General features: G+C 44.1%; 2 protein-coding genes across 6 annotated transcripts in view; one reads left to right on the top strand and one right to left on the bottom strand.

Annotated features, from left to right (window-relative positions):
• Positions 1–7,565, bottom strand: part of MTRR (5-methyltetrahydrofolate-homocysteine methyltransferase reductase) — a 30,656-nt gene extending 23,091 nt beyond the window's left edge. For all 3 annotated transcript variants that reach the window (XM_059063268.2, XM_059063271.2, XM_067030785.1), the window contains exons 1-4: positions 7,481–7,565; positions 6,274–6,438; positions 4,188–4,341; positions 2,321–2,438 (exon numbers count right to left, since the gene is read on the bottom strand). In XM_059063268.2, the coding sequence (XP_058919251.1) occupies positions 2,321–2,438; positions 4,188–4,341; positions 6,274–6,402 (401 nt within the window). In that variant the 5' untranslated portion in view covers positions 6,403–6,438; positions 7,481–7,565. The remainder of the gene's footprint in view (positions 1–2,320; positions 2,439–4,187; positions 4,342–6,273; positions 6,439–7,480) is intronic.
• Positions 7,566–7,660: 95 nt separating this feature from the next.
• FASTKD3 (FAST kinase domains 3) lies at positions 7,661–23,696 on the top strand. 3 transcript variants are annotated; one of them, XR_009335596.2, is made up of 7 exons: positions 7,661–7,735; positions 8,648–10,115; positions 10,991–11,076; positions 13,084–13,258; positions 14,228–14,411; positions 14,748–14,862; positions 15,988–16,420. XR_009335596.2 is itself a non-coding variant. In XM_067030783.1 (7 exons), exons 2-7 carry the CDS (start codon positions 8,681–8,683, stop codon positions 23,634–23,636), a joined length of 2,109 nt encoding a protein of 702 aa, XP_066886884.1. In that variant the 5' UTR covers positions 7,661–7,735; positions 8,648–8,680; the 3' UTR covers positions 23,637–23,696. The 3 variants fall into 3 exon arrangements, 2 of the variants coding, with proteins under 2 accessions (XP_066886884.1, XP_058919256.1); XM_067030783.1 differs by lacking the exon at positions 15,988–16,420 and adding an exon at positions 23,409–23,696 and having other exon boundaries at positions 14,342–14,411; XM_059063273.2 differs by having other exon boundaries at positions 14,342–14,411.
• The last annotated feature ends 170 nt before the right edge of the window (positions 23,697–23,866 follow it).

The following is a 23,866-nucleotide window of genomic DNA, read 5'->3' as shown; positions in this document are numbered from 1 at the left end:
AACGCAGCCAAAAATAAATAAATTAATTTTAAAAAATCATAAGTACATTTAAAAATACAATAGTCTACTTACTACTAGCAAAGTATGAGGGCTCAACCATAACAGTCCCTACACTCCCTCAACAGAAACTGTACAGAGTGTACAGAATTGCTAAGAAAGACTGCATCAGGACCTTGGGAATAACATCTTTGTCATTTTCAATCACAACTCAAACAAGTTATCAATTAAATTCCAATTCATAGAGCTAAATGACAATTAAGAGGAGACATATTTTAGACCTCCACATTACTGCAACTTTGACCATAATTTCATCATATTCATTTGGTGTTCACATAGTTCCAAATTTGGTCACACAGTACATCTATCCCTCAGGAGCCTTTGGAAGAGCAAGCATATAAAATCCACAGTTCAATAATTACAGCTACATTTAAAACCCCATTCTCACAACTCAGAAATAGTAAGATGATAATACCCATAAATCAGAAAGCTCATGCTTGCTGCGTGCTTACTACATGGCAGGCACTGTTCTAAAATAACAACTTGTGGGCTTCCCTGGTGGCGCAGTGGTTGAGAGTCCGCCTGCTGATGCAGGGGACACGGGTTCGTGCCCTGGTCCGGGAGGATCCCACGTGCCGTGGAGCGACTAAGCCCGTGAGCCGTGGCCGCTGGGCCTGTGCGTCCGGAGCCTGTGCTCCGCAACGGGAGAGGTCACGGCAGTGAGAGGCCCGCATACCGCAAAAAAAAAAAATAAATAAAATAAAATAAAATAAAATAACAACTTGTATTAATTCATTTGATGCTCCAAAGAACCTTATACAACATGCACTATTATTATCTATTTTACAAGTGAGAAACAAAGGCACAAAAAGTTTAAGTAATCTGACCAAGGTTTCACAGTCAGTAAGTGGGGAAAATCAAGGATTTAAACCCAGATGTACGGACTCCAGTCTACATCTTAACCCCTTCAATGTGGTGGTACTTTAAGCCAAGATGTCTCCTTGAAAATATTTTAATTTTAGAAAAGAGTACTTAGGTTGACACTTTAAGAGACGCACGCTGCATGGCCGCTGAGCCTGTGCGTCGGAGCCTGTGCTCCGCAACGGGAGAGGCCACAATAGTGAGAGGCCCGCGTACCGCAAAAAAAAAAAATAAATAAAAAAAAATAAGAGATGCAGGTTGATGAAATATACATTGAAGGATTTTCATGCTCGATCCAGTAAATGAACAGGGAAACCGAAAGCCTTTGAAGTAAAAGATGAACTGAGCAATAGGTCTAATGGATTCATAAGGGCTTAGAGATTCAATAGCTCATACAGGACAATAAACATTTAATGCCAATAAGGTTCGGGGTTGGGGGAAGCCCAATACAAAGGGACAAAACTAAAAGATAACGTGCAAGGAAATGTAGAGCTTTGTCACCAGAAAGGACGTATGCCCTGGGGAGATGGAACAAACCCACAGTATCACAGCTGCAGAAAACGATGGATGTAGTGGACTCAAAAGCTGAGTTATGGGGAAACAACAGTGTCTCCGACACGCCCGTGCAAGACGATAAACGTAGAAAAGCACGACCTTTGCTGAACTTGTCATAATGCATAAACACAGACCTAGTGGAGGAGGTTAACAGTACATATGCTTAGTAGAAAAAAAATCAAATGCGTGTGTGTGCTGTTATCTGGCTAAAGCAGTTCAAGGATAAATGACAGCATAAGTTGTAGCACAGTACCTGTAAGGTTTCTGAATTAAGACATTAAGAACATTTGGAAGGTGGCACATAGAGTGAAATGCTGAATTGTAAAAACAAGAAAAAATTAATGAAATAGAAATTATATTTCCGGTTGGCATGGTGGCAAATGGCCAATAGGAGGGAGAACACCAAGGAGCCAGTGTGCCGGGAAGGCCTCTGACCCGTGTCCTCCAACCGTAACTCGTGGCCTGCTGGGCACCCTCCATGTGGGAGGTCCCGAGTCCAGTCGCTCCTGTGCGCACATGCTACCCAAGTGCCTAAAGAAAATGCTGACTTTTTGCAAACACCTTTTAAGACTAAGGTAACTGTACTGGGGCACCTTTCCTAGTTTCTTCCATTAACAGATACTGAGATGGATAAGGCACATTTAAAAAAAATCAGCAAAATAGATAAGTGAAACTCTGGATGGTCTTCTTTGGTGCCAGAATTAAAAATAGCTAACAAAACTAAAATAAGACTTTTAAGATCGAAGTTTAGTGCTGGATCAAAAGTGAACCCCTTTTATAAACTCACTAATTTTCATCATATACAAACAAGGTTTACCGGAAATGACAGAAAATACGTTGCTCTTACCCTACACAGTCATCCGCGTGGCCAGTGTCATAGAAACGCTGGGCACCAAGCTCTTGAAGTCGTTTATCAATTATCTTCCCCCCATTACAGAAGTACGTGTATTCTGAATCACCCAGACCTGAAGAGACCAAATAGGTTATTAGTATGCAATAAGGTAAATTTAACCACATACGGAAGAGAGAAAGAAAACATTTAAAACAATACCATTCCATGCTGTTGTTGATGGAACAAGAAATAATGTATAGCTTCACATTTTCTTATTTTTTCCTTGAGAAATACTAAGTATACAAATAGAAACAAATAAATACTTTGGATCACTATTAACAGAAATAGATCTCACATTTTTGTTTCCATGACTGTGTAAAAATATGGCAATCTGTAAACAAGGATTAAAAACATATAATATCTGTATTTGCAGACTTTTCCAATCTACTGCATGGTCTACAAACTATAGCCTGTGAGCCAATTACCACCCACTGTCTTTGTAAATAAAGTTTTATTGAAACACAGCCAGGTCCACTGGTTCACACCTTGTTATGGCAGGTTCAAGCGACAACAACAGAGATAAGTAGATGGTATAGAGACCAGTGGCCTGCAAAGCCTAAAATATTTACTATCTTGTCCTTTACCATTTACTGACTCCTAATCTAGAACATGAGGAGGTTACATCTGAAACACAAACAACCAATTATTTGCTCTGTTTCTGTGTTGGATAAATTAAGAATTGCTTCTTCATTTCCTGGTAAGAAATGGACTAACGTTTTCATAATTAGTTGAAAATTTAAAATTAAAAGCTTAAATTTCTTAGTTGTTTAACTGTCTTCCTGGATTTTTCCTACAAGAATGAGGTGAGCAATTGGTGGGTCCATATATGGGCCTAAGACTGACTAAAACGGTTGGATAAGCTTCAGTGTTTCCTTCTAAGTAATTTTTTGAGGAATTTTTAAAGCAATATGTACATGTTCATTCTTGAAAATAAAGAAACTGGAAAAAGACAAATTAAAAAGATGTGAACACTCTAAAGTGCTCTCTTGAATACATTACATGACAGATCTTGGCCAGCGTCACAACCTCAAATCTCTAACCAATTATTTATCATAGCACATTCCATCCTTCCTAGATACCTTCCCCAAAATAGTTCTCAAAGGTGAATGTAGCTCACAAGCCAGGAACATGGACCCGGAACTCCCTCTGTGGTGTCCTAACTTGCTGAGCTGTCCTTCTGATCCTTTAATATTTTAAACCTATACTTCACAGAGCCCTAGGCCAGTGCTTCTTAGGCTGGGATACATATTAGAGTCACCTGGGAGCTTTAAAAAATACTGATACCAGGACCCTACCTCAGAACAATTAAGTCAGAATCACTGGAGGGGGGCTCAGAATAATGGAACTGGAAGGAAAACTCCCCCAGCGGATCCCAGTGCACGGCCAGGCTTGGGAACCACATCCTAGGGGAATGGGTCTTCCCCTTGGGAAACTATCAGATCCACCTGAGAGCTTTAAAAAAACACTAACAACGCCAAAAAGCAGCAGCATGTCAGGTCGCTCCTTCAGGGATTCTGTTCTGGCAGGTTTAGGGTGGGGCCGGGCCACTAACATGGTGAAAATATTTCCTGGTGGAATCTGGTGCGCGCCCGGGGTTAAGGTGTTACTCAGGGGCTCTGCAGAGGAGCTGCTGTGGGGTGAAGACTGGGGAGACAGCACCTTATTTACATTCAAATATTATACATACATAAAGTATTTATATAAAAACCCAAAAAGGACAAAACCCAGGCAATTACACACCATGGCTTTGAAAGATACATTTACATACTAGAGTTAAATCCAGCAACAACAGTACAGTAAGTGCACAAAATACAGTCCACACCTAGTAATCCATACCACAAGTGAGCAAAGAAGTCACCGGGCAGCGTCTTGTCCTGTATGGCTTTAACAAACTTGCGGGCTGTGTCTGGCAGGTCTCCGTTGCCCGTGGTAGAAACCACCACCACAAGAGGCGCTGTTTCAGTTTTCAGATCATACTATAAAATAAGGATGTCATGTCAGAGATCTATTGCTGTATGTTTTTTTGCTGTTGTTTATTTTTCGGTACACGGGCCTCTCACTGTTGTGGCCTCTCCCGTTGCGGAGCACAGGCTCCAGACGCGCAGGCTCAGCGGCCATGGCTCAGGGGCCAAGCCGCTCCGCGGCACGTGGGATCTTCCCGAACCGGGGCCTCCTGCATCGGCAGGCGGACTCTCAACCACTGCGCCACCAGGGAAGCCCACTGTATGTATTTTTGACTTAACACATCAGCAAAGCAGTCAGGTTAATTTTCCGTCTTGTTGTCTGTGTCGCATAATGGCAGAGAGGTACACAGAGCATTTTAAAGTTGGCAAATAAAGTGTTACTCCTCAGAATCAGGAAACCTGGCTGTCAGGAAGGGCCCGACTCCCTCAGGGTTCCAGAGAGGCGAGAATATCGTCAGTGGTAAACTGAGATCATCAGTGTTTCAGAGTCTTACAAACCAAGTTTCCTTATTCTAATTCTCAACTAAATCGAAGTATTCCCAACAAAGCCCTTCCCTATCTCTATTCGTATCGACTCCATGAGCTCTGCTCCCCACGAGCATCACCTAGCGTGGCACAAAGGAATTCATCGCTTTATTTTTCATGCCGATAGAACAGGTTAAGATTTGAGTTAACATTTTTACTGGGCTTAAAGGACACAACACAGCTCTATGGAGTTTAAAGTCACTTTAGTTTGAAAAAGACTACCGTGATCTAGGAAGCAGAGAGCTATCAATTTAAACTCGGATCAGGAACAGTTGGAGAAACCACCCGGGTGCGAAGAGCAAACAACATGACTACGGTGGCAGCAAAAAAAACCACTACTCGCCTAACTTTCGAATAGCTGCCGACCCCACCGGGGTCACTGGCGAGGGGGCCACACCAGGGCTGGCTATATGATGCTGCTGACTTTGTCTACAGTAACAGATTCGGACTGTACTCCACCCTGTGGCAGCAGCAATGTGAATTCACTTTGAAGGTGCTGTAGAATCACGGAGCCTGCGGTTGGTGGTGTCCCCCAGGACCCTCCCTGCTGGGGACTGACTCCATCGGGGCCACCCTAGCCCTGCTGCATCAAGGAACTTGATGGTTTCCCTGCTATGCACTGAGTTTATAATTCACCTCTGCTGCTGACAGGGTAGTCTTTACAACTAGAGATGCGGGAAAGACTAGAAGAGGTTGTGAACTTGAGTGAGAGTGCACTGCAGGGGTGGGTTTTCAAGTACTGAGTTGAATTCGAGGGCTTAGTGGCTGGCATATCACTGTGTGGTATTAGGTAGGAGCCCCTGCTCGTTGCTAGGGCCTGAACTGTATGAAACTATAATCTGAGGGTCTCAATCAAACCAGTTAGTCTAGGCACAGATCTGTTACGATCTCATGTATCCTAAGGTGGGAACTTCTGCAGAGACTGAACGTGGTAAAAACAAGCAGTCCCAAGTCTTCCGCAGATCCTTACACCTCCACTTTAAATTCTATTTCACAGAAGAATTCAATGCTTCTTCACTTGGAGGAACTCTGGCATGAATTTCAGGGAAGTTGCAAATGGGGCAGCGAGATTCATGAGGCGGAAAAGCTCCCATGTTCCTGTGAACACGCACATCTCATTTGTTACCAGGCACCCCGTGAGAAAAACAAGGTGAATACTATTTCCATTTACAGCTGAGAATAGTTATTCGTCTTAGTTTTTAAGACTATGTAGTTTAATTCAAAACACACACACACACGTAGAAAAAAACTGGCAGGAATCTTGCAACACAGTTGATAAAATAAATTTCTAAGTGTTAAAAAAAAAAAAAAAAAAAAAAAAAGGACCATGGCGACATTCAGCGTCCCACTTTGTTGTTTAACGTCGCTTCCCAACCAGAATACTTTGAAGTACGGAACACCGTGAAAACCATGACTTACCTTATGAGACTCACTAATACAGTGAAGATCTGCAGAAAAACCATAAGCAACTGCTTTTTCACTTATTTCTTCGGCTATGGCCTTTGCCTGTCCTTGCTGTGTAGCATAGAGTAACAGAAACCTCCTCATCACTTCAAAGCATCTGCTACAGCTGTAACAGTTACACTGAAAAATAGAAAAGGGAAAAAGATTTCCTTTTTAATGAAGTAGTAATCAACCTGCAGGTATGAATTCTCTTAATTTGAAATAACTGCAACAATATCCACAGATAATATGAAATATACTTCTAAGTTTGTTTGTTAGCATTAATTCTAAAGGTTGAAGAGAGAGAATTCATTAAACCAAGGAGGATACAAGGTATGAAGCTCGAATTCCGCGGCTCACAAATCACATTCTGGGGCCAGACTACTGGGGCTTGAATCCAGCTCTTGAATCTGCTCTTGTTGAGTGATGCATCACTCACAAGAGCAGAACTTTAGGCAAGCTTCTCAACTGACCTGTGGCTCAGCTCCCGCACTTCAGAGCAGGGACGATGACCACAGCCACCCGACGAAAACAACGGTTGATGGAAACAGCACCGCTTATTATCATAGCTAAGGACAAGGAGCACTTCCCAGGAGCCATGCACGGTCCTAGGAGCTTCAGAGCATGAGCCCCTCAGCCCCATAACAACCTCGTAGAGCCACTACTGCACGCCGCATTTCTCGGGGGCGGCCCACCGGCACCCGCAGAGCAAGGTCCGGCGGAGAAACAGCGGAGCAGGAGCCTGCGTCCGGCCAGGTCCGCGCTCCCAACATTCCTGACCGTCCGGCGCCCCGTCCGGACACCCTCGCCTGACCCTACGCCGAATGTGCCCTTTGACCCCGTCTAGAAAAGTGTTCCGAACCAAGACGCCGACGGAGGAAGGGCCCACAGGGACCTGCGGGACCAGCTCCGCTGTGCAAACGCCGCGGCGCCGCCGGACCCCCGCTCCCAGAGGCAGCGGGGAGGCCTCAAGGCCGAGTCGCCTGCGCAGCCCGCCCTCCTCGCGCGCCGCCCGCAGCCCCGAGGGGCCGGGGTCCTGACCGACCCGCGCGCGCCCAGCCTGGCTGGGGGAGGGACGCGGGGGCGCGGAAGCCGGTGTCCCCGCCGACCCCCGAGCCGCCTCCCCTCGGGCCCGTGCTGGGCAAGCGCCCAGACCTGGAAGCTGCGGCCTCCGTGCCCTCACCTGCGGGCGTCCGGCGAGGACGCTGGGAAATGCACAGGTACCGCGACCCCTGCCCCCGCGCCTGCGCACACAGTCGGCGCCCGAGACCAATAGGAAGCTCGGGAAAGGAGCTGGGCCAATCACGGCGCGCCGGACGTGGGGCGGTTCCCCTCCAGGCGCAAGCGCCGAAGCGCTGGGCCCCGGCGCGGCGCGCGCGTACGGAGGCCCACGAGGCTGCCGCGCTTTCAGCGTTTGCTGGGTCGCGCGCCGAGTCCGGTAGGTGTCCACGCCGGGTTTGGGCTCGGTTGTTCCGGCCCGGCGTGCGTGGCCCGCGGCTTCGCTAGGGTGCCCGCGCTCCCTGGCTCGCCCCGCTCTTCGGGCGCCGCTCCCGCCCTTCCAAGGCGCCGGTTTCGTGGGGCGCCCGGCCCGTGGGGTCCTTTTCCTCCAGAGAGGACGCGGTCCCCGGGGCCCTCCGTCCTCCCTGCCCCGCTGTCCCGTGCACTCGTGTTCCCAGGTTCCACAGCGGGGGTGTTCAGGTGTGGGCGCGCCACCCACCTTACCCCGTCGTTGACCAGAGTCTTACTTTTTTTATTCCACTGACATTTCTTTTTTCCCATCTGCCAAGCTAGACCTTCTTGTTTCTTGGTCCTGGAACAAGATCCTAACTCTGAGGGGAAACCAACACCCCAAGGCCCTTTAAGTGCTTTGTTCACCCTTGTTTTGACCCATCCGAATTAATGGCCACTTTACCCGTTGCCTCTTTTGGGGAAGTTGAACCAAACGCAATTCCTTCCATCAACCAACACACAGGAGGCGTACTTAGGATCCAGACTACCTGAGTTGAAACCTAGCTCTGCCCTTTGATAGCTGTGTAAACTGGACCACGTGACATCTTTGTACTTCAGTTTCCTCGTTTCTAAAATGACATCGAAGTAGTTAATTCGTTGTGTTGTTGGGAGAATTAAGTACAGCATTGCCTGGCAGATGAGAGCGATTATTACGAGATCCAGCCGCTGTTCTAAGCTCTAGGGTGCAGAGACGCTGCTCTTCTGGCACTTCTGTTTGAGTGGGAAATGTTTAGTGGGAATCGTTCCTTTTGCGGTGCTCATTCTTAGTTCCATAAGCATTGATGTTGAATAAACTGTGTTCTAGTATATTTGACCGTGTTTTTTAATTCTTTTAATGTAGTTATAAGTCAAGAGGAGTTGAGAGTCTGGTGGCATGGCTTTAATTACCTTGCGGAGGAACCTTTGTCATTTATCTGATTTTCGGATACATGGAGCTCTGTCTGGTCTGAAAACTCAGCGTGTAAATTGTGTTCACAAGACAGTCAAGGAGCATCTGTGTCCATGGTTCTGGTCACTGCAACTTGAGCCTGTTAGGGTCAAGTTCCATCATGCCCATTCTAAAAAGTTCCATTCAGAAAACGGAAATGACCATCCAGTTGGTGAGACAGTGTTCTCTCAAGTACATGCTTGGGACAGCTCTGAACACAGTGTTAAAAATGTGGATGACCAGATATTTTACAGGACATTAAACAGCTTCACTTCATCGGAAGAAGTCTTACATTTTATAAGCACACTGCAGACTTTGCCTGATACTATGGCAGCAGGAGCCTTACATCGGATTTGTGCAATGGAAAAAAAAAATGATGATCAAAGGTTGCCAAATGAAATACTGGAGAATAGCGCCTTTCAAGCTTTGTGTAATCAGCTTGCACAGGACCCCTCAAATCTGTCAAACACGGGTTTGGTGACTGCTTTGCAAGCCCTGACCCTGCTGTATGTGGATCTCCAAAGTCGCTTGCTGCTGAACCTCCTGGCAGAGTGCCAGCATCGTCTCGAAAGGGGTAGCCTGGACATTCACAGTCTTTGTATCCTGGGGGAATGTCTGATTAAACTGCAAGGTCCAGGTTGTTCGACAGTAGACCTGATTATGTATCAACTGCAAGGTGAAAATTTGGAAGAATTTACCCCGGAGGATATTTTGACCCTTTACAGAATACTGCAGGCATGTCCTGAAAAAGTTGACCAACACCAGACGTTTTTAAATAAGATAAATAACTTTTCTCTGTCATTAGTTTCCAACCTGAGTCCTAAGTTGCTGAGCCAAATGCTTACTGCCCTGGTGGTCCTTGATCAAACTCAGGCACTTCCGCTGGTTATAAAATTGGGTAAATATGTTGTGAGGCATGTCCCTCATTTCACTAATGAAGAGCTCAAAGAAGTCTTAGAGGCATTCATCTACTTTGGGCACAATGACAGATTTTTTACAAAAGCCCTGGAGCAACATGTCGCTTCACTCTGTCTCACTCTGGATCCCGAGGTTACCAGCAAAGTCATGGAGTATTGCAGTAGAAAGCTGATTTTTTCAAAACCCATCCTCAATGCAGTGGCAGAAACTTTTGTTTGTCAGTCAGAGAAATTTTCACCTAATCAAACTGCTGAGTTAATTGAACCATTTGGAAAACTCAATTATTTGCCACCAAATGCCTCTGCTTTATTTAGGAAGCTAGAAAACATACTGTTAACTCGTTTCAATTATTTTCCACCCAAAACACTATTGAAACTTCTCCATTCATGTTCACTTATCGAATGCCATCCAGTCAACTTTATGGCCAAAATATTCAGCCCGTATTTTCTTCAGCAGCTGCAAGGTGAGTTTTGGTTATTACTTCTGAGAGTAGAAAACTTAGTGTTTGAATTTGTGATGTTTTCAAGTCACATATGTACCTTTTTTAATTGAGCGGTGCTTTGCCTTTCTTTTTTCTTCCATAACAATCTAACGAAGAAATCTGAAGCTGCAGATGCTAATATAAACACAGAATTAAAGAATGCTAGAACATTGCATGGAGAGAGAAAACAGTTTCGGGTAAACAGATTCTGCTGCTCTAGCTGAGAAACTGAGTCTTCTTGCAGGGATCTGGTGATGGCTGTAGCAGTGTCACAATTACATATTAGTGTCTTTGATGAGAACAACTATATCACTCCTTTTTTTTGAGATGTTCATCTTAATTCAAAGCCACCCAATATGCTGGAATCTAGATCTCCGTAGGTAAAGGAAATTCCCACAAATTCTACTCACATACATTTGTCACTTTTTTTTTTTTGTGGTACGCGGGCCTCTCATTGTTGTGGCCTCTCCCGTTGCGGAGCACAGGCTCCGGACGCGCAGGCTCAGCGGCCACGGCTCACGGGACCAGCCGCTCCGCGGCACGTGGGATCTTCCCGGACCGGGGCACGAACCCGCATCCCCTGCATCGGCAGGCGGACTCTCAACCGCTGCGCCACCAGGGAAGCCCTGTCACTTTTAATTATATTCTCAAGTTAGGAGCTTGCGTTCTTAGAAGCCAAAATGAGATTTCATTGAGATGGGAGGCAAGAAGGTGTAATTAATTCTAACAAGTTCTTTTCCTAGTGTCATTTAAAAGTACCTTACTGGAGTGAATTAATTAATGTGCATTCTGGATATTCTTTTATTACACACACCAAAGTTCAAACTTAACTATGACTGGGATGCTTTTTATTTCAGGTGAAGAGTCCTATTTGGACAGACTGAGCCTAGCACAACTGACCCAACTTTTCTTAACCGCGATTCTAGAATGCCCGTTCTATAAGGTAAAAGCGTGAGCTGCATTGCTTTATTTCCCTACAGGGATGCGATTCTTTTGCCTTCTTCTTCCTCTCCAACACCTCCCCTGCTCCCGAATCTTTTAAGTTCCTTCTCTTTTGAGCTGTCTCAGTAACCTCATTAGAAAGCAGAATTTTCATTTACTTGGAGTAGTTGCCACCAGATAGCCTTTTATCTAATAAATTGACCCTATTCCTGTGTTCTTGTCCTTGAAAGAACCACTTGCTACTACTTACACCTCTAAGGTGTAAGATTCTTAGAAGGTTTTATCAAGTACGGCATGCTTATGAGTCTTAGTGTTCCTAGACTTACTCTAGGGATTTTAAAGGGTTTTAGCATTCCCCGTGGCTCTTGGATATAGAAGTGTGAATTTATGCACGAACAAATCCTGAACCATTCCTGAGTATGTTCTTAAACCAAGCAGAAGTTTCACTCTTACGTGATGGAATTCAGTTTACATGGAGTTCGAGCTTTGTATAAAGCTTTCTAAGGATTCATTCTCCTAACTTAATTGGGCACGTTGTTCGGGATCAGAAATGGTACCTCCAGACTTGCGCATTCCCGTCTGGTTCTCCTACTTGACTGAACCGTGTTTATGAGTAGCTCATAAACACCATCTAGTTTCTCTCTTTTCATTGAATGGGACTATTCAAACTACAATTTGCTTTTATTCTCAGTATATCCTGGACATTCTTCAGGGGTAATAGGTAAAGATCAAATGTACACTTTTAAAGAATGGCCTGATATTTCACGGTATTTATTCTACTGTCCCACCATTGATGGATTTTCAGGCTTTTTCCAACGTTTGTCTTGATCAGCCATGCTGTCATAAACATACTTACATATCCTGTAATCCTGGAACCTTTTTGTTGTTTTAATCTAAAGACTAGATTCTTGAATGTGGGATTACTGGATTAATTTTCAATAGAGACTGACGGATTTTGTTTTTTCCTGTATAGCTGTAGATGTCATATTTCACCAGCAGTGAATGAAGGTGACCACGTCTCCCCATTTCTGTTGCAATGTGTTCCTTAGTCCCTTTAATTTTGTCATTTGACTCAGTGAAATGTCATGTCACATGCTTCAGTTGCACTTTAACGAGCGATAATGAAGTTGAGCATATTTTCAAATGTTTACTGGTCATTTACATTTGCTATGAATTGCCTTTGTTACACCTTAATTCCTACTTGTAGAGGGTTGTTTGTCTTTCTCTTTTGTATTTGTTTTTTGTCCTAGAACGCATTGTAAAACATATTAACTGTTAAGTACATTGTACATATTTCTTCCTGGTTCGTGGTTTTAAATTTTTTTAGTTTTAATTTAATATTGTTTATGATGCCTTTTTTGCTATACAGAAATTTTAAAGTTTTCTGTAGTCAAATTATTCATTTTTTATGGCTGCTGGGTTTCCTATATTGTTTAGGAACATTTCATGACTCCTAAGGTTATATAAATATTTTACTAAATTTAAAAAATACTATTTTCCATACTATATTTAGATCTTTAATCTACTTGAAATAGATGATAGTCTGTAATGTGTGGCAGAACTCTTAAGTTCGTTCTTTTCCAGATGGATAACCAATTGCCAGCACCATTATTACATAGCTGTCCTTTTCTTTCTAAATTGACATGTCAGCTTTATCACAATTTCCACTATTAAAAACTTCAGCTGTGTTTCCTCAAGGCCCTTAAAGCAATTCTGAGAGTTCCAAAGATGTCTCTTGAGCTTTCTTTTCTTTCTTTCGTTTTCTTTCTTTCTGTGACCATTGGCTACATTTAAAACACATTTAAAAGATATTTTGGACTATTGGGCTTGAACTATAACAAGAATATTTGGCATTGTCATTTTGAGAAAGGTATTTGTCCTAAGTCCTGGAGAAGCATCATGCCTGTAAAGTAATATTGGATCAGACTTTTATACTCAGGCAACCTTCATTTTATTCTCTGATTTTGTATCTTATTTTTCTTTCTCGTGTTTGCACATACATCTTTAGGGTCCAAAACTTCTTCCTAAATATCAAGTGAAATCATTTCTTACTCCGTGCTCTTCCCTGGAGACCCCCATGGATTTTCAGCTTTATAAATCTGTGATGATTGGACTGATTGACCTGTTAGGAGCAAGACTGTATTTTGCTTCAAAAGTGTTAACACCCTATTGTTACACCATAGGTAAGTAGTAGGGAGTTTTGTTGTTGTTAAGTAAACCTCAGCTGTCCTCTGATGGAACTCTGATGGGGCTTAGTAGCCACCAAAGGTCTGGAAACGAAATGAAGTTGGCCCTTCCCTGAAGGCGAAGGGGAACAGGGGTGGGCGGGTAGCCTGAAGAGTCAGGGCTCCATGTTAGCCACATAGTAGCCGAACGCCCCTGGGCATCCTTTCGGGGCTTTCATTTGCTTGTTTGCATCTGCAAGATGAGAGTAAGAGGAGTAGTGACCTCAAAGACTTGTTTAAGGACAAAATGAGGTTAACTCAGACTAACACCTGGGAGACATCAAGTGCTCAGTAATTGTGAGCTGCTCTCATCCTCTTGGCCAGTGCTGTCCAATGCAGTAGCCACACATACCAGTAGCTACTTAAATTTAAATTCATTCCAATTTTGAAAATTCACGGTTCAGGTCCCCAGTCGCACTAGCTGCCCTTGAAGTGCTCAGTAGCAGGTATAAGCATTTGCATCATCGCGGGCAGCGCTGACTACAAAGCCCTTCTCCTTTCAAACCGATGAGTAAAGGACAGTGAGCTCAGGGAGGACGGTGCTTCTAGGCCTCAGGTGGTCACATCTCACTCCCCTCCTCTATGGGCTCCTTTGACAAGGAAGGAAGGGGGAGGCTGCTGGCGCCCAGGGCCCACGTGTTGGGCTGCCGGCTGCTTCACCTGCCCCGGGCACTGGAGCCCGAGGGGTGCGAGGTGCCAGCTGCGCCCGTGTCTGACTTTACGCAAAGGATTTTCATCACTATTCCCACCGATCGCTGTAAGGAGAGTAAAAGTGTGTGTGAGTCACATCGTGCCCCAGATACCTTGAGGGCCCCCTCCTTGTTTTAGTGTAGTGGAGGCCCTCTTAGTTTAAAGCTGCCTTGGTTGGGCAAAGCTCTGATTAAATTAAAATTCTCACCATTGTCTGGTGTGGTCATTACTTTGCAGCCTTCTGCCCAGTTGATAAATGCAGTATGGACGAAATCAAAACAACGAGGAGAAAAGGAAGCTAGTGTTTGTGAGGGTGTCACACGAAGAATTTTTCCTTTCTTCTCTTACCAGATGTTGAAATTAAATTAGATGAAGACGGATTTGTATTACCATTTACAGTTGATGAAGATATACATAAAAGGTAAAGAAAACTGTTGGGTTTATATGTTATAAGACTTGTTGTGGTTAATACACAGGGATTGTTTTCTTAAGAAAGTGAAAAAAGTAGACATGGTTCTGAAAATTAAAACACTATGGCATACCAGTTTTGGAAATTCCAGGTACTGTCTTGTGAACCTTAATTTAATTAAGTTGAGTGCTTTTTCAACAGATTAATGGATAACAGTCATGATTCATTTGAAAGTAGTATTGGCACGAAGGAATAGCCAAATCCCAAATAAACTCTGGCAGCCAAAACCATATAAATACTTCGGATTGTTTTAAAAATTAAGTTTCCCTCTCCTCTTTGGTTTTTTAGGGTAGCACTGTGCATTGATGGTCCAAAAAGATTTTGTTTGGATAGCAAACACTTACTGGGAAAGGAAGCTACTAAACAAAGACATCTGTACTTACTTGGTTATCAAGTTGTCCAGGTATGGTTTTTCCTTTTTTTTTTTTTTTTTTTCCCTAAAACCCATTTCTAGCTCAGATTTGCTTTTTCCAGGATACTAAGTAGTATGCCAGCCCAGTGGACCAAGACTCTTAAGTCTGGTTTAAATGCCACATTTGTTCATTAGGCTTAAGTCTCTTGATTTGTAATTTGAAATCACAATTTTCAAATTTTCTCTTTTCCAAAAGTGAGACATACCTAAATTCTGTATAAGCTGTGCTTTACTTTGCTTTTAGAATTACTCAATTATTGGAATACCTGTTTTGTTTGAATTTCCCTTTGATTTAATAACTAGAATGGACGAGATGACCCATTAAAAGCAGGATCTTCATCAGTTTTTAGTGTTTAAGACCCTTATGTGTATTTACATCATAGATCTTTTAGCAAGGTCTTAGGTGATGAGTTGCGATGAATGTCCATGGAGCTTTCCATTCTCTAAGCTGTCTACCAATCTGCTCTCTGCTTTCCTGTCTGGTTACTTTTTTCCTTTCCGTCTTGTACATACCCAGATTAATTTTCCTAAAGTGAATCGTGCTAGTGTGTGCCTAGAAACCTTCTTTATTTCTTTACTGCTTATGGGATAAAGACTACATCTACATCTCAACCTTCTAGACCCTTCGAGGTCTGCCCGCAGCCAGGCTCTCTGCTCCCAGCTCAGTGGTCTCTTCTGCCTGGCCTTTGTTCCTTGCCGACGCGAGTCAGGTGGTCCCCACCTCTCTGAGCGTCTAAATTCTGGCTGTTCATCAACTCCCAGCTGAGGTTGACCTTTCACCCTAACCTAAAGTGTTGACTCCATCTCAGCACTAGAGCACCAATGTTTTTTGCATGTTCTGCTTAGTATTACTGCCTACTTTTTGTATATTTTAAGTTAGCACCTAACTTGTAAGTTCCTTGAGGGCAGGGATCATGTCTGATTCTTATTTAGACATTCTACCTCTTGTTGAGCCTCTGCTACCTGGCAGCACCGTTACAGGCACCGCTGAGATCTCTGCCCGCCGGGAGCCTACACGCAGCTGTGGGGAGGGTGTGATAGTAGACAGGGTAACCAAACCCAAGGTCATTTCAGATTATGAAGGATGAGGATGGGTTTATTTTCCTCTCTTTACAGATTCCCTATTACGAGGTTGAGATGCTAAAATCAAGACTTGAATTAGTGGAATATTTACAAAGAAAACTATTTTCTCAGAACTCTGGTGGTCACTGGCAACAAGAATGAATACTGACTTCAGAACTCAAATAGTGAAAGAACTTGCAAATTAGCCGTTTGTTTATGCACTGTGGTGATCTGAAAGGGGTCTCTAGTTTCCTTATACCGTGTATACACTGATCAGTGGCAAATTTACAGTTAATTTTAACCTTCATTTAATACTGGTATCAGGTACTTTTATACATCAAACAATCGATCAAGTACAATAAAGGAATGTAATGAGTAAGGGTCATAATTTTAAGTCTTGTGTTTTGTGACAGTTATCTGCTAACAGAAAATATATTCTTGAGAGACTTTTGTTTCCTCTTCTAACAAATGTAAGGAAGAAATTTTATCTCCCGTTTTTTTCTTTTGTATTTTGTTACAGGAAGTAATATATGGTGAGGAAAAGGAGCAACGAAAAATAGACTAGTACGTTGGATGTAAACATATATAATTGTAGACTTATGCAAAAATAACCCTTTAGTTAATAATATTTTGTATTGGTATAGGAGCTTTATACACACACACACACACACACACACACACACACATATATTTTTTAAATAAAGGAATAAAGATGTAAAAAAAAGCAACTTAAGTAGGGTTTTGGGGGGGTGTTTGGAGGGAGAAACTTCTAAATTTTAAATTAAGCATGGATTAAAATTCTTTAGTTCATTGCGGATGCTTCACTGTCCCATTACGGTCAAGTTAAAGTTTCGGGATAAAAGGGTTCTCTGCACCCAACTACAGTGTACTACGCGTTGGCCAAGGGGGCGGGGTGTGGGTGTCCCACACAGCACGCAGCAGAGCTCCAACACCAGCTGGGGGCGCGCAATTCAACTCCATTCCGACACCGTCTACCCGGAGGCAGCACCAGCTCCCACAGGTTGGGGGCTCAGTCCCACAAGACTGCCTACTCCCCACCAGCCCCCTTTCAGATGCCAGGTTGTCACGTGACCTGTGCTTCTGACCAACTGGCTATAGGTTGTGGCATCCAATGACCCCCTCCCTCCCTGGGCTCTGTTAATTTGTTAGAGCAGCTCACGAAACTCAGGGAAACATTTTACTTTCCAGATTACTAGTTTATTACAAAAGGATATAACTCAGGAAAGCCAGATGAAAGACATTCTTAGGGCAGGTATGGGGAAGGGGGTGGGGTCTCCTTGCCCTCTCCAGGCACCACTCTCCCCTAAGCTCCACCTGTTCACCGACCTGGAAGCTCTGAATCCGGTCCTTTGGGGTTTTTATGGAGACTTGATTACATATACTTAAATAGCCACGCAAAGAGGTAAGCAGTCTGTTATAAATGCTCTGAAAAAAACAGTATAGCCTAAAACCTTCTTCCTCCGCCTTTTCCATTTATCTCAATCCTTCTCCATGGGGACCTTTGTTCCTGGTTGCCCTAATAGGAATGAGATGCTCCTTCTGCACTTTTAGTTACATCCTCTCCTGAGCCTTTGTCTCTGTCCCTTTTACCCTCTTCATTCCTTCATTCATTAAACATTTACTAAAGAGCTGTGATCATGCTGGCGGCCCACTGACGGAGCTGCAGAGGGAAGCAGAAAAGAGCTCCTGCCTGGAGGGGCTACGGGTGATTATAGTGATGAGCCAGCAGGCGCTCCTCATGCGCGAGCAGGACCCTGGAAGGCAGAAGGCGGCAGGCCTGCCTGGGGTGCGGGAGGAGGCTACTTGGAGTGATCTGTGAGCGGGAACTCAAAGAAAGGGAGGCAGGTCTCTGCTGGGAGAGCATTTCAGGCCTCGCCATGGCCAGAGCACCCGGCGCAAAGCAGACGGTCGCCATGGAGAGCGAGGCCAGGACTGACGGGCACTGTTCGTTTTAAAGCAACTTTTAATCCTGAAAATGTGCATGGAAATGCTATGGAAATAGTTTAGGCTAATAAACAGATAAAAGACTGATGATTTCACCAATTGGAGTAAATTTGGCAAGCTCCGTAAGATTATAAAGCCATTATGTCCTTATAAACTGAATCCTCAGGCCACTAATATTTTAACGTCTACCTATGTAAGTAAATATGTGAATTTTCTTGTTCAAATTACAGATGCAGTATGATAACTCCTGGTACCATATATTAATAATGATTTTAAATAAGACGTACTCTTGATGTTGTTTTTTAAAAGTAAAAGCAAAGCAAGGGAAAAAAAGTAAAGCAATGAAAGAAAAATAGGAGAAAAAAGTTTAACTTGCGAGCATAACCCCTGAAGCAACGGTGATCATCTTCAGACCGGCCGCGAGAGGGCAGCAAAGGTTAGGACATTTATTGGGCTTCAGCCGTGGAACCGGGATGATCCCTGGTCCCAAGAGGACAGAGTATCCGGCGCGGGTGTTGGCGGGGGGGGGGGGGGGGGGGGGGGGGGGGGAGCTGGAGGCGGCAGGCTGGAGCTGTGGAATGGTGCGGTGACAGTTCTGCCTGAACAAAACAGGCAATCTTCCGTACCTTGACCTAAAGAAGGAATGATGTTTGATTGAACCAAGACTAGACGGGGAGGGTAGATGATATCTTGGGATGAAGAGATGCTGGTTGGTTCTTTGACCAGGATTCTACCTGCGGACTCTGTACACCTGGGTGCATTTGGAGACTTAGTAAATATTCACTAGGTAGAAGAAACAATAGGAAGGAGCAGAACTGAGCATATTTGATAGAATTCTGGGGGGTAAAAAGTTCCCTCTAAAAAAGCTGGACCCTTCCCTGAATTTGTGCACAAATTCAGGGAGGGGGTCTAAAAAGCTGAGATTTCCCCAAACTGGAAACATATCCAGACCCACCTGGAGTCTAAATACATAGTGTAGGATTGTTACCAAACCAAACTCGCGTCCGCCCACCCACGTGCAGCAAAGCCAATCTCCTGACACGGGTCTGTGGTGAAGGAAAGTGCACATGTATGGCTGGCACCAGACAGCTGGTGCTCAGAAAGCCTGAACCGCCCCCCCACACCCTCGCCCCAGGCGTCAGCGAAGCATTTTTAAAGGCCAAGTGAGGGAGGGAGCGTCCCAGGGTGTGTGATCAGCACGTGCACAGTTCTCTGATTGGCTGATGGTGAGGTAACAGGGCGGTGTCGCAGGGGTTAACATCGTCAGTCCTCAGGCTCCAGTAGGTCTGGGGGCTACGTGCACGGTCCTCAGGTAGTTAATTTCGTCCTTTTAGTGGTGGTTTTAGCGTCTGTAACAGAACTCAGGAAATGGTCATCAGAGACCATTATCTATTATCTGGGTACTTCAGAGAGGAACTACAGCAGAGGACATGGGGGAGGGGTCTGTCCCTGAAAGGCCCCTTAGGGTCCTGCTCCGTTTCCGGATCATGAAATAAGTCGTGCCTTGTCAACTGTATGGCCAGTACCTGGAAAACAGTAAATGCTCAGAGAGCTATGAGGACTCTTGTCATTGGTACAAGAGTTACGTTGCAGTCAAACTTCATTGTTAGAGCTCGTGGAGAGGGAGCCCATCAGGGCTGCTCTATAAGGAGGAGCACCATTGCCTCCAAGGGTTAAGACTCCTGGGGCAGCAGCTTGAACCGTGGCCACTCCTTTTGCTAATTAGGATCACAGACACCCTGCTGAGAAACCTTCTGTAAAACCTTTGCTGTAATGAGAATGGAACACGCCTCTATTGCCTGCAGGATCTGAGCCTCCTGGGTCATTCTGGTGCAGAGGAGCAGCCTTGGTTTCCACGACGATGCAGAGCTTCAGATAGAGGGTTTGGGATACAAACCCCCTTACCCTTTTCTTATCTTTGCGCATCCCGGGTCGTCTTCTGAGGCCAGGCCTCACGTTAGTGCTCTTATACACAAGCTTGCTCTCTGCATCTCCAACCCAGCTTTGTTCAGTTTCACCCAAATCCTCTACTCATCCTGTCGTCATCTCTGTCCCTGGTTCCTCTGGTGTGCCGGCCCCCTTGCCCGTGTAGTCAGTAAGCCCTACCTTTTCTTGGTGTTCTTTGGCTGTTGGCTCCATCATAAAAAATTTTGCCTTAATATACTTGAAATCCCATCTCAGAAAAAAACTAAACATCTCTGTCCCCATCTCCTCCCAAAGTCTCTGGTATATAGGGCACACTACTTGTGTCTTGAACTGATATTCTGGGTTCTAATGTTTGCAGTAAACAATATCTCAGTAATTTTACTGTAAATTTTATTATGGAAAACACTGAACACACATAAGTGTAGAAAGAATAGTATAATGAATTCACATGAGTCCCCTTATTCAGCATGACAAAATACCCAAATTTTCCAATTCTGTTTCATCGATTTACTCCCATATTCTTTTTTTTCTTTTCCTTTTTTATTGGAATGTTTCTTTAAAAATCCAAGCTATCATATACTTTTATCCTAAATACTTCACTATGAATCCATAACCAATAAACTTTTTCCTTTTTTATTTAACTATTCTGCCATTATTACAATGAACAAAACTAATAATTATTACTGTGATCATTTAATACCCGGTCTATATTCCAAGTTTTCTATACTGTCTCAGGAATTTTTAAAATTTTTTTTCATTGAAGTGTAGTTGATTTACAATGTTGTGTTAATTTCTGCAGTACAGCAAAGTGATTCAGTTATACATACATATATGTTCTTTTTTATATTCTTTTCCATTATGGTTTATCCCAGGATATTGAATATAGTTCCCTATGCTATACAGTAGGACCTTGTTGTTTATCCATTCTCTATGTAATAGTTTGCATCTACTAACCCCAGACTCCCCCTTGGCAACCACAAGTCTGTTCTCTATGTCTGTGAGTCTGTTCCTGTTTCGTAGGTGGATTCATTTGTGCAATATTTTAGATTCCACATATGTGGTATCATATGGTATTTGTCTTTCTCTCAGAAATATTTTTTAACTGTTGATTTGTTTGAAGCAGGATCTGAACAAAGGCCACATACTACTTTTAGATGTTATACCCCTAAGTCTGAAGTCTCATGTCTGTAACTGCCCCCCCTCACCTGGTTTCCATGTTATTACTTTATTGGAGAAGTTAGATCAGTTGCCTTGTAAAATATCCCACAGTATTGATTTGACATTTTCTAACTGATTCCTTTGATATGTTTCCTGTTAAACTAACGGTTACATCCAGAGGCTTGCTTAGATTCAGCTGAATTTTTTCAGCAAGGATGCTTCAGAGGAGATGCTGTGTATTTGTTTTACATCATACCGTAATGTCTCGTTACTCTCTTAGTGATACTCATTAAGACTGATAGTGGGTTCCTGGGTCAGCACCAGCCTGATCCATCCACCGTATGGTCCCCGTCAACCTGTCACCTAGTGGCTTCAGCATCTGTTGATGACTGTTGCCTAGATTCATTATTCCAAAAGGTGTTTAAAAAAAAATACTCCTAACGCCATCATTCCTTTACTTTCATTAGCTTGTATTCATCTATAAAGAAGAAATTTCTCCCATCACCTATTTCTGAACCCTAAAATAAGGTTTATACGCACACTTATGGTTCCCCGGGGGAACAGGCTGGGGAGGGATAAATTGGGAGATTGGGATTGACACACGCACACTACTCTATATAAAATAGATAACTAATGAGGACGAACTGTAGAGCACAGGGAACTCTATTCAATACTCTGTGGTGACCTACGTGGGAAAAGAATCTAAAAAAGAGTGGATATATGTATATGTATAACTGATTCACTTTGCTGTACAGCAGAAACTAACACAACATCTTAACTATACTCCAATACAAATAAAATAAGGTTTATACAGAAAAAAAAAATGAGATAAATGTGTCTTTCCTTGTATCGAGGTTTAGAACACAGAGGTAGTTATCTGGTATTTTGTTTGTCTGTTTGTTTGTTTAGGATATTTATGAATTCATGACATTTTATGTACTTGATGTGCTTCAGTCCGTAACAGTCATCTTTTGGATGCATAACTTGTCCTGTTTTAGACCAGTGGGATACCCTTCAGGATGGGCTCTTTGTCCTTCTGACCTTGACACATTCGATTTTGAAAATTGCTTGGCAGAAGAGGATGCCCCAGGCTCACCTACCATCTCCTGCCTCAGCCCTAGGGTCCGCCCTCTGTAAGGAGCGCTGGTTCTGGCAGGTGGTCCTGCTTACTGCTGGGGCTGTCGGTATCGGGCCGTTTTCATCTGGGGCATCTATAAAACGACATTCATTTTGATTTCAAAATCGACAAGGTGAACAAGCCAAAATTAAATTTGCACTTATATGTCTTGATTCATAAGTTTGATGCTTAATGTGACTCCAAGGGACTCCATCAAGTGAGGGACCCAGGCTACAGGGAAAACCTGATGACAAACCTGCTTTTTAAGTCTACCAGCAGTACTCACGCCTCCTTACCAGGGAGGAGGTGTCGAGTGAGGTAAAGGCATGTTACCCCACCATGGACCACTGCCTACGCTCCAGAGCCTGTGGAGATGCTTTGGAGGACGGGCAGTGGCTCCCCTGTCGCAGGAGCCAGGGTCATGCGGTTACTCTCACCGTCAAACAGCACTGATGGGGGTTCCGGAAAAGGTGCGGCAGGAGCACCCTTTCATACCCCTTGAGTTCATAATGACCTTTAGGTTTGCTGGGTACACAGACGGGCAGTTTTCCTAGCCGGTGATGGGTATGTGTGTTTGTCCATCCACCCCTCCTAACTCTGAGCCATCATCAAAGCAGAGGAGTACTTAATCCAAGGGATTTTAAGCTGTTTTAAAGCCTGTGAACTCTGTTGGGCCACTTAAACGAGTTTACAGTGAGATTTACAAATAACATGATGGTAAAAGCTTTCAAACTTAAAATGGCGATATCAACCTGTTTTAAAATTTCTGCATTTTCAACAGAAGATTTTTCAGAAGGATGATGGCATTTTCATGTATTCACAGGTGATTTTCCCCCCTCTCCACCTCAGTTAACAAAGGTTTACAAGGTGGAGAGGAGGCCATCTGGACACTTCGTTCCTTGGCTGTGTTGCGCTGGCTGAGAATCGCTGGCTAAAGCTTTGTGCTTTGTCCAGGCTGTGGCCCCATCTCTGAATGGTCTGAGGGCTCCAAAGGAGAAAACCATTCCCTCAGACCAGCCCCCCCTTTCCAGATATTCCATACACCTTTCAGGAGGGGCACTCATGCCCTGTCACCTGCATCAAGTCACTTATCCTACCTACATCTCCGTGTTCTCATCAGCATAAAGAAGCAGAGGGTTCTTCTGAACTTAACAAGTGTGGACTCATGAGGACTCATGATAAATATCACACACACACACCACCCGAGACGTGCTGAAAACACCGCTCATGTGACATGTGACATGCTAATGTCGCACAACATTAGCTTTCTCCTTCCCTGCCTCAAACTAACAGACATTCTTCCTACCAGGTCTCCCCCTGCTTGCATTCTGCCCAGATGTCAAGAGAAATGGGACAAGTCCCAGCTGCAGTTTGGACTAGGTGCCTCCAATGCTCCCATGAACTGCCTGAGTTTCTGCAGTGGAGGCCGCCCTCCAGTGTGTCAGCCAGCGGAGAGCTGCAGGCAGCTGAGGCCCCGGTGGACCTGCAGAGCAGGCTGCATGAACAGCAAGCGGTCAGCACGCCCATGTCAAGCTAAGCCAGACCAGTGCAACGTCATCAGCCAGCGTCAGCTGCGGGCGCCGGTGTATGCCCATGAGGCTAGCATGGGATTGGGGGGTAGACATCCCAGACTACTGAGGTTGGCATTTGAAACAAAGCTGATCTGTGCACCCTTCGATAGCTCAGCTGGTAGAGCGGAGGACTGTAGACCTGACACACGTGAAACAAAGCTGATCTGATCTCCTGCAGAATTAACTTGTACTCAGC

This window comes from Kogia breviceps, chromosome 4 (assembly GCF_026419965.1).
Source record: "Kogia breviceps isolate mKogBre1 chromosome 4, mKogBre1 haplotype 1, whole genome shotgun sequence".
In the NCBI taxonomy this organism is placed as follows: Eukaryota; Metazoa; Chordata; class Mammalia; order Artiodactyla; family Physeteridae; genus Kogia; species Kogia breviceps.
The sequence above is the reverse complement of the archived record's forward strand: the minus strand, read 5'-3'. Positions and strand labels throughout refer to the sequence as shown.

Excerpts from the sequence above, each read along its gene's own strand:
- FASTKD3 (XM_067030783.1), top strand. The coding sequence starts at position 8,681 with ATGGCTTTAATTACCTTGCGGAGGAACCTTTGTCATTTATCTGATTTT. Across the intron at positions 14,412-14,747 it reads GATGAAGATATACATAAAAG|GGTAGCACTGTGCATTGATG; the intron begins GTAAAGAAAACT and ends TTGGTTTTTTAG. Across the intron at positions 14,863-23,408 it reads TTGGTTATCAAGTTGTCCAG|GTCTCCCCCTGCTTGCATTC; the intron begins GTATGGTTTTTC and ends TCTTCCTACCAG.